The 9,524-nt window shown below is 38.8% G+C and overlaps 1 protein-coding gene across 1 annotated transcript; it reads left to right on the top strand.

The window, feature by feature from the left end:
• The first annotated feature begins 2,319 nt into the window (after positions 1 to 2,319).
• LOC104951409 (uncharacterized) lies at positions 2,320 to 8,259 on the top strand. Its single transcript, XM_010778053.1, has 9 exons — positions 2,320 to 2,388; positions 3,587 to 3,734; positions 4,141 to 4,352; positions 4,954 to 5,054; positions 5,150 to 5,268; positions 6,104 to 6,280; positions 6,366 to 6,397; positions 6,507 to 6,604; positions 8,210 to 8,259. Exons 2-9 carry the CDS (start codon positions 3,675 to 3,677, stop codon positions 8,257 to 8,259), a joined length of 849 nt encoding a protein of 282 aa, XP_010776355.1. The 5' UTR covers positions 2,320 to 2,388; positions 3,587 to 3,674.
• The last annotated feature ends 1,265 nt before the right edge of the window (positions 8,260 to 9,524 follow it).

Here is a 9,524-nt window from a genome sequence, read left to right on the forward strand (position 1 = left end):
AATACAAAATATATTTTTTTGAAGTATTATCAGCAATGTTTTACATTTGCACTACTTTTTTGTGAACAAGCCACATATTTAATGCCACTATTTGAAAATGTCTTTCCCAGTAAGAGTAGATGTAAGAATAGAGAATATATGAGGATTTTGCAGCCGTGTGATGCTTTCTTATTTCATGGTTTTCTTTCAATGTCAGTTTGGTTGAGGATGACGGAGCCATACCAGATCTTCCACGAGATGTAGAAACCATTCACTGTTTACATCTTATCAGCGGCTTACGTGGCGCCAGAAGGCTCAGTCCCTTTCTTACTAACATACTGTTCATATGTTACTAATTATGCTGGCCGTCTACAGTATGCCTTCCTGTAGGCTCTTTTTACGCAGCTGTTAGTGTACCATTTGATTATTATTGCTGCTGCTGATGTGTTATTGTATTTTTGTAAACTTCTGGCACAACAATTTCCTTCGCATGAAATACATTCCTATCTTATCTTTCTCGACATATAAAAAACCTACAGGATAACGTTAAGACTGTATTGTTATGATACTGGTATGGGACAGCGTGACAGCTGATCAGACGAACAAATCCGACAATTCAAAGTGATAGCTACACGCTCGTTATCCTCACGTCGTTGTCGGAAGTGTTTGACTGATGTAGTGGGGCATTGTCCAACAAGGGAAAAAAAAAACGGGAATGTTCAAGCGCCACTTAGTCCTAGGAGGCGGAATTTCGAGTATTGACTCGCTAGTTTCAAGATATCAAACACCCTCGCTCGGTTCCATTCAAGTGCTTTATTAGGAGGTTCAATGGATCAGCGGCCGACGTGGAAGCTTTTGCAACTGGGATATTTAAACATAAACAAACAAATCCCAGCTGCGCTCAAAACTTTCCAACTTCCTCTCTAGAATTCCTGTGTGTCACGATGGCAGCGTCATTATGTACCTGAGCACGCTCCTATATCTGCCTTCTCTATGAATAATCGAACAAAACATGAAACGTAGAGCCTGGTGTCCTAGCTGGATCAGGGTTTTTCAAAGTGTGTTTGGGTAAAAGGTGAGCCTCCCTCAGAGAACATAAAGAACAGCCGGGCCCCCTCCTCCCAATTATTATTGCTGTTTATATTGATTATTATTTTATCTGATGTATTATTAAGTTATGTATTGTTGTTGTGCCTGCTATGTGAAATGCAGGGGTATTCCAATTGCATTTCAAAGAGTTCAGTAAGAGAAAATGCTAATTATGATTGCTCTGTTTTCGACTGTCTCCTTTCCGCCATTTGAAATTTACTTCCTGAACGTGTTCTCTCCGTCTTGTCGTGTCTCTGTGTGTGTTGAAATCATCGTGGCTGGACTGCACCGATTTGATTGGCTGAGTAGGTCACCTCTAAAACATTAACATAACTTTTTTTAACCTTTTTATTTATGGAAGTTGAAGAATGAGCACTTGTTTGACAGCCTTTTTGGCACGGTGGGGGAACCGGTCTCCACAGGACAGCCACAAGTGGGCAAGTGTCACGATCCACACACGCCACCACGAACACGATACACGCGGCGTTGATCATCTTTACTCGCTCTTTTTCTCTTTCTTTTGTTGTCTCACGTGGCCTCGCCCCTGAGCCTCTCTGGCGCCCCCCAGGGGAGGCGCCTCCTCACACTTGAAAACCGCTCCCGCGCTAGATAAAACGTTTACAAAAACGCAGTATAATAGATATTCATTTATTTCAGTGTATCTTAGAACTTAAAATTGAAATATTCAATGGCGCTCACCTAAGCCATAATCGCCTTACCATTAAAAAGAAATGTGCCTAAATGCGCTCGTTACAATGCTGTATACATTAGACACTGAATATGTTGGTACCTTTTTGCTTTTTACAGAGTGTCTGCCACAGAATCTTAACGGGTGATTGAGATTTCTTTATTTTGCTAAGTATGCTTTTCATTTTACTGAATTTTGTTGCTCATAATTCATTGTTTTGATTGCTTTTTGTGATATTCTTTCAAAGCTCATTCGATTCCTTACAATCTTTTTCTTTTACAGTGCCCAGATATCAAGGAACAGTAAGAGCTCTTCACTTTAATCTTATTGTTACTTCTTACCGATTACTGTGAAGTCGTGAGCAGTGGGAGTGCCCAGGGAGCTCTGTGCGTTTAGAGATAAATTGTTATATTTCGCTGTTTGACAGGTACGCACATCTTATGCAAAGGAGTTGACAAGGTAGGGAAGGAAGCTGTCATTATTTTCATCCAAAATACAACAAGTCTCTGAATAAACCTCAAATCTGATTTTTTTAACTTGTGTGTTTCACAGCTCGTGCCCTGGCACTCTCACTTGAATCATCTAAAGGTGTTTCCTGCAATTTCACCCTGGAGGCGTATGCATGTGCACAGGTGACATTTTAAAGTTCAGAGTGGAAATGAAAGGTTGATGTTGCTGAGAGGGTTTTTTTTGTATGCATCGTGCTGCCTGTTTGGGATCAAGTTACAAAGACAAGATCAATTTAAACACAATTTGGAAAGTAGAAGTGTTAGAATAGAAACACAAGGAAATAAATAAGTTACAGGTTCATGGAAACAAGGTGTACAAATCAAACGGTATTACTTATACTTAGATAGTCTGCCTTACAAATAGTTTTAGAGAGATGTGGAACTGTTTACAACAAACTGGGTTACTAATGCTAATGGGTATATAGACATATTCTTAAAGAGTGTATTTGTACATTTAATTTACACATTTACTTATGCTATATCTACAGATAAAAAAGAGCAAATACTAACAATTACAATACAAGCGTAGTATAAAACAGTGCCCTTAATCACGTTAGTCAAACTCGTGAATTAGCTAATATTAAGTAGAGGTACTATGATAATACCCGCCAAATAACCCGCCCCCCCGGCCTACGGCTCACGACCTGATCCACCACGCATCACCCCTTCCCCCGCAGCCTTTGTTCATCAGAAGCGAACCTCCTCTCTATCCTCCACACGAACCAAGCTCTCGAAAGCTGCTGGGACAGAGCCTTCTCCATCGCTGCCCCCACCCTCTGGGGGACAGAGTCCTTCTCCATCGCTGCCCCCGGCTCTGGGGGGACAGACGCCTGTTCTCCCCCTCTGAACTTCATTCCACAACACATCAGAGACTGCCACCATCCCCCCACTTTCAAAACACTGACCAAAACACATCTCTTCAGACTGGTTTTATTTGTGATATTATGTTGTGGAGCGTTTTTAATATTTTTATTCTATTTGATATCTTTTATCACCACTGTAAAGCGTCTTGAGGCCACCTGAAAAAAGTGCTGAAATTACTCACTTTATTATTATTATTAGTTAAAATAACAGTGCAGAATAGTTTATCACTCCACGTATATTACAGTGTGGACCATACAAGCAAATGTAGCGAATCAGTTTAACATCAACGTTACAGTATAACAACAGAAAAGAGTATATAAATAACCAGCATGAGAAGAAGCAGAATCAACGTGAAATGGAATTAAGTCCTTGGATGTTTTTGTTTTAAGGAAAATAACCTGTTGAATAAATCAATACAATAGCTAATTTAGTATTCTCGTTTTTTTCGTTACAACAGCTGGAGGACTCAGCGGCCACTCATCTGGGTCTCTGCTGAAATGTAATTTGCCCGGAAACAGCTCGCTACCTCCAGTGTTTTGTGGAAGATGCTGCTGACGAAACTCTCCCCTGTCCTGGACCCGGCTCTGGACATGTTGGCCGGCATGGTCAGTATATTTTACATGCAGTCTCATGGGGCCTCATGAAGTCTTCCTTTGAAGTGAATGATTCAAATGTCAAAAAAAGAGCTCATCAATTTGAAAAAGATTGAATTGCTGGACGAAGGCTCCTTAAATATTAAAGAACATATTTAATTTTATTTGTATTTTTTCCGTTCATGGTATGCACAACTGAATGTATAACAATTATTTACAAAACACCATACCCGGAAAGGAGCAGGGAGAAGAAAATAATCTTATATTACCTTTCTAAAAAAATAGAAATAGATGGTCTGTCCTTCATATTTTCGTATTCACAGCCAAACATAACAGTATCTTAGGAAAATAAGCGGCGCATTATAATAATAATTATATATAAATATATAATGATGCAATAAGTGTATTTCTCCTACAGCCAATGCCCATGGTTGGTCCGTCGGCCTCGGAGGTGTTGGACGTGCTCGGAGAGATCCGAGTGTCTCTGCTGACGGACGAGGAGCTGATGAACAGCAGCGTCATCAGGAAGTGGTTTTCTCAACGTCTGAGCGCGTTTCTGCCGTTTACATCCGGCAGATTCCTACACTGTCTGACCAACAGGAACCTCAGCTGTCACTCATACCAGCAAATGTAAGTGATTTTACCGTTTTCAATCACCATGTCTGTTTGTTTTGGAGAAGAGTAGACCTCTGCGGATAATTTAGCTCTGCGGTAAATCCTCTGGAGCATCTGGACCTTTCGTTATCAGAGAAACAACCTGTTTTAATCACCTGGTCTGTTTGTTTTTGGCATGAAGGAGACTTTTTTTGATAATTTGCTCCAAGTAGAAAACACATGAGTAGTGGGAGAGACTGCCTGTACTGACTTTACTCAGTGATGGTTGTATCTCCCATGATCCCACGCTGCTTCACAACACCACCAAACGTCATCTCTTGTTATTGTTTTGATTGAGAGACACCAAAAAATGAAATATTATGGGTTTCAAAAGTCTTGGATCAAGATATACATGGCCTCCATTCAGCCCATTTGATTTGGGTATTTATGTAACGGCATGGCCTGTTGTCTGGTGTCTCTTTAAGTCTAAATTCTATGTATTTTTGCAACATTGGTATTGACGAGAATGTCTTGTTTATGTTTTCCATGCATCCAAAAAGTGTGTTAAAAGAATTACAAGAAAAAAACCTCGAGAAGATAAAAATGTTTCTAATTCTTTCGTTGATTTTATTCTCAGACTGCAGGTATTTATCCACCATTTTGATAACATGACCTCACACCAACAGCATGTGGTGCTCAAGGACTTCATCCTGCGCTTCCTGTCACACCCACACTCAGGTACATGCTGCATGATCTGAGCGACTACAATAACTATTTTTCAAAACGTATTTTAGCATTTACACGTGTGTTTCCCTCCTCGTGACTTGGTCCAGGTCCAGGCTGTGTGTCTGCCTCTAACAGCAGTGCTGAGTGGCTGATGAAGAATCTCGGTCCATTTTCACGGCTTTTATCCATCAAACAGCTTCTTCACCTCAACCCACACTTCAACCCTGTAAGATTCAACTTCTCTTACATCAAGGATCTAGATTATTGAGCAGCACTTTTATTATGCAAACTCTGTTTAAGTCTTTTTAAATCACTTTAAAAGCCCATTTTAAAATATGAATTGTTTTGTGTGGTTTTTTTGTATGTGACTTTATGATTTACTCTTTTTATACTGTGTTTAGTTGCTGGTCGTTAGTTAATTTCATTCTTTGTTCCAATTAAATGTGTTTGAAGAGTGTGAAAAGCACTTTGTAACTCAATTAGAAATAAGCTTTAGACATTTTTTTTGTTTTTTCATTTTACTTTGGTTTCTTTTTATTTAAGTTTTTTTTTTCAATATTGTTTTTTTTAAATTTATTTTTATTTTTATCCATTTTTATTTATTTTTATTATTCTTTAAGTATTTTCTATTATTTTTTATTATTTATTTATTTAATGATTTTTTTTAATTGTTTTTTTAATTGTTTTTTAAAGGGGACCTATCATGCAAAATGCACTTTTTGATGTCTTTTATACATAAACATGTGTCCCCGGTGTGTCAGGGAACTCACGCAGCGTCAGAAAATAAAACCCTCTCTCTTTTCCTCCAAATCAGCACTTTTGAAACAGGAAGTGAAATAGAGGGATATGAGGCATGGCTAGAATGGGTGATCTGTTTGGTATTTTGAGCAAAACACTTCATAGACATGTTTTTTATATATTTGTATATATCTGAGACCTATGCTATTACCTACAAATAGCATGATAGGCGACCTTTAATGTTATTGTTTTTTAAATTAGAACTATGACCTTGTTATTCCCGCAGCAGTGAAACTCTTTTTGTCCCCCCCCCCTCTCTGCAGCTGGAGGCTCTGCGGCTCCTGACTCCCTCACAGACCGCTGAGCTGCTGCTGGTGAATCTCCCCTCTGATCTCGATAAAGACGCCATCATTAATGTGATTTTTGACTTCCTCACTGAGTCTCCCGACGAGAAGAAACTCCAGGAGTTCCTGATGAACCTCGCCATGCTCCATAACCAGGTGAAAGATTATTCCTCTTGAAAAAAAATATACACTTTTGCACTGCGTCTTAAAAGTAATAATGTTGTTTTTTCTTTATTTAAAGGCAAACTTTACCTGTTCATCGTACAAAACACTGTAAGTTAAAACGTATTTATGATGATTTTATAGACTTTGTATTGATCTTCTTAAAAACAATTATATGAAACATGAAACTGTGATTTAATCCCACATGTTGCTGTTCCAGGTATACGAGAATGGACATGGCCTTATCCTCCGTTTCTGTAAATACAGCGCACACCATCACATACATCAAGATGGAGTTATCCAAATACATTCCTCCAGGTGAGAACCACAGTCAACTAGACATTACAAACATTCACAATAAAATAATAATACAATACATTTACTTGGAAAAGCTTTGAGGTTGGAAAAACCATCTTAAAAATTGAAATCCAAAATGTGAAACTCTTGCTTTGCCATTTATCTAAATTAGAATATTATGGATTTCTTACTATTGAAATCATCATTTTAACTTTTGATCTACTCCACACGTGTCAAACTCAAGGCCCGGGGGCCAAATCAGGCCCTTGGTGGATTTAATTTCGGCCCGCAGGATAATTTCTAATCACTATTAGATNCAGAATCAGCCCTTGCAAAAACAGGGCTGGAAAAGAGCAAATAGAGCAAAATGAGGCATGGCTAAAATGCATGATCTGTTTGGTATTTTGAAAAAAAAACTTCACAGACATGTTTTATATAGGTATGGCCCTACAATATATGTTTCAAATATAGTATGATAGGTCCACTTTAAGGTAAATGGCTCACAGGTTAGCAACATGAAGGCAGCTCAAACTGTCAACTGGTCAAAACACAGTTGCTTTTCCATTGGAAAAGTAGCTGCACAACAATAAAAGGCCAGATAGAGCAGAGGGGAACTGCAAAGTTTTAGTGACAGTAAATTACCTCCACCAATGAGGTTGTTTACTGTGTCACTAAATAGATAATTTGTTCATTTTAATACAGAAATATCAGTCAGTGCTGCTTTTGTGTTGTTGTTCCTATATTGTTATACCTTTGTGTTGCATATGATTTCATATTTGACATGCCTTTCTTCTTTTGTTTCTTTTAAATGTAAAAAGCACATTGAGTTTCTTTGTGATGAATAAAGCTGCTTTGCCTTGAACACTTATTAGTTACATGTCCTAAAAGACAGCACTGTAATGTTTTGACTTATTGTTCTCAACTCCTACATAAAAAAGGAATTACTATGATTCTTAAGGGATCTCCCCAAAGACTTTTTGATTGATAATTTCAATGACAGATCTATTGTCTGATCCTAACAACTGATGTTGGTGTATTATTCGTCTATTTATCATGCATTTTATTGAGCTTTTATGTTTGTGTGCTTTTGTTGTTTTTATGATCCATCTTTATTGCAACCCTGCCTGCAAGCCTTCTTTCCCTTTCAAGACAATAAAAGTTGATGGTGTGAGCTGCGACCAATAAAGCACCTTAAAGTGTTAAGTGTTCATCTTAAGTTATTTCAACATAAACAAGGCTTTAAAAGCTACACACAGGGAGGATTGTTTATTTCAATTCAATACACGGTATGCAAAACTACCGAAATATAAGAAAACAGCATTTTTACCCAGCAACCACCCTGTGAGCAGGAGCAGGGCCACTCATGTGTTCAGTTGGCAGGATGAAAGAACGTGCAATTGGAGCACATTGATTTTGCCTCGTGTTAAAAAGCTTTTATTGACATGGCATTTTCTCACCAGAGAAGGTTACAGCAGAGGAGAGAAGAGAGGGAGGGAGAAAGTGAAACAAGAAGGGATACCAAAGAGATGCCGCACCATGATGGCTCAGGGCGTCCTGTAAACTCAACCCACTTTAGCCCCATTTAGCACACCATCCTTTCAAGTACTGCCTTCCCCATTCACACAGATAGACACTCCCAGCCACACCTGAAAAGAGACGATGTGGTTGACTCTTAAAACCTTGAAACTTTGGCATTAGAGGCCTCCCATATTTCTTTGAGGGAACAAAACACTGAGGAGGGGACAGGAGAAAGAGTCAAGGACAAACTGTATTCTGAGCACATAGGACGAATACAAAGGGGATCCGACAGGCAGGCAGCGAGACAAATCAGAGCCACAAGGATGATGAATCTGGAAACCTTCATCACCTTTAAAGGTTTGCTCATAACGATAATCTTTCCTGAAACGTCGTCATTTCTCCATAAAGAGTCATAAAGCTTTACAATGGCTTCATCTCTGGAGAAGCCGTTGACGCTTTACTGCTGACACAGCTCTAAATCACCATGCCCTGCCTCCTCTTGCCACTTCTCTTTTTCTTTTTAATGGAAAAAATGCTCACAACTCATACCCTATTGTCTCTCAGTTAACTTGTTAGCCATAAGTTCGAAATACCACAACACAGTCAGTATATTCTTAATGAGTACACCAGTAGAGCAACATTAGCATTGATTATGAGTTGTGGCTATGGCCAGTGGTAAATGAAAGTCTTTAGATCTGTTTTTGGTCTACATCAACCTCCTGAGCAAAATATCTGACCCTAGTTTCTCAACGTTCCACTTTATTTATCAACTTTTAGTCACAAGTAATTTATGTTGTATTCTCTGTTATTTGGCTTTAACGCAAAAGTACAAAACAGGTCCAGAAAGCCTGAAATTGAAAAATGGACTTGACGTGCCACAACAGTTGAATGGTACAATTGAAAATGAACAACGAAAAAAGGCAAAATGAATTGTCAGAGCTTCAAACAGTGGATGTCCAGGGAAAGATGAAGGAAGCCACTCTCATGCCACCTGAGAGAGACCATCTTCGGATAGAGGTAGGCAGAACGACTTTGCACTCATACAACCATATCACATGAAAACACCTACGCCAGCCCCATTTGCTAAAGAGGTTGAGAGAGGAGGGGTGAGATTGAAGATCAGAAGCTTTGAAAACCACTAAGGGGACCTTTGAGCCTGTATAACTGCATAAAATGTTCCCTAATGTCAAGAGTGAACCTCCATGCTCATATACAAAGAAAATATAATTAAGGGGTCTGCTTGTTATTATCAGTCAACATATGCATTTGACAGCAGAAGGTCTGAAGAGGTAAGTCCGTATCTTATTAGCAGGCATACATTTTAAATTCCAAAAGGCAATGTAATCAATAGATTACATTAGATGACTTCATTATGTCTCAGAGGGGAAACTAGTTTATACGCCCAGGCAAAATGACAAAAAAT

This window comes from Notothenia coriiceps, unplaced genomic scaffold (assembly GCF_000735185.1).
Source record: "Notothenia coriiceps isolate Sejong01 unplaced genomic scaffold, NC01 NC01_scaffold00018996, whole genome shotgun sequence".
Taxonomy (NCBI): Eukaryota; Metazoa; Chordata; class Actinopteri; order Perciformes; family Nototheniidae; genus Notothenia; species Notothenia coriiceps.

Excerpts from the sequence above, each read along its gene's own strand:
- LOC104951409 (XM_010778053.1), top strand. The coding sequence starts at position 3,675 with ATGCTGCTGACGAAACTCTCCCCTGTCCTGGACCCGGCTCTGGACATG. Across the intron at positions 5,269-6,103 it reads TCAACCCACACTTCAACCCT|CTGGAGGCTCTGCGGCTCCT; the intron begins GTAAGATTCAAC and ends CCCTCTCTGCAG. Across the intron at positions 6,398-6,506 it reads TGTTCATCGTACAAAACACT|GTATACGAGAATGGACATGG; the intron begins GTAAGTTAAAAC and ends TTGCTGTTCCAG.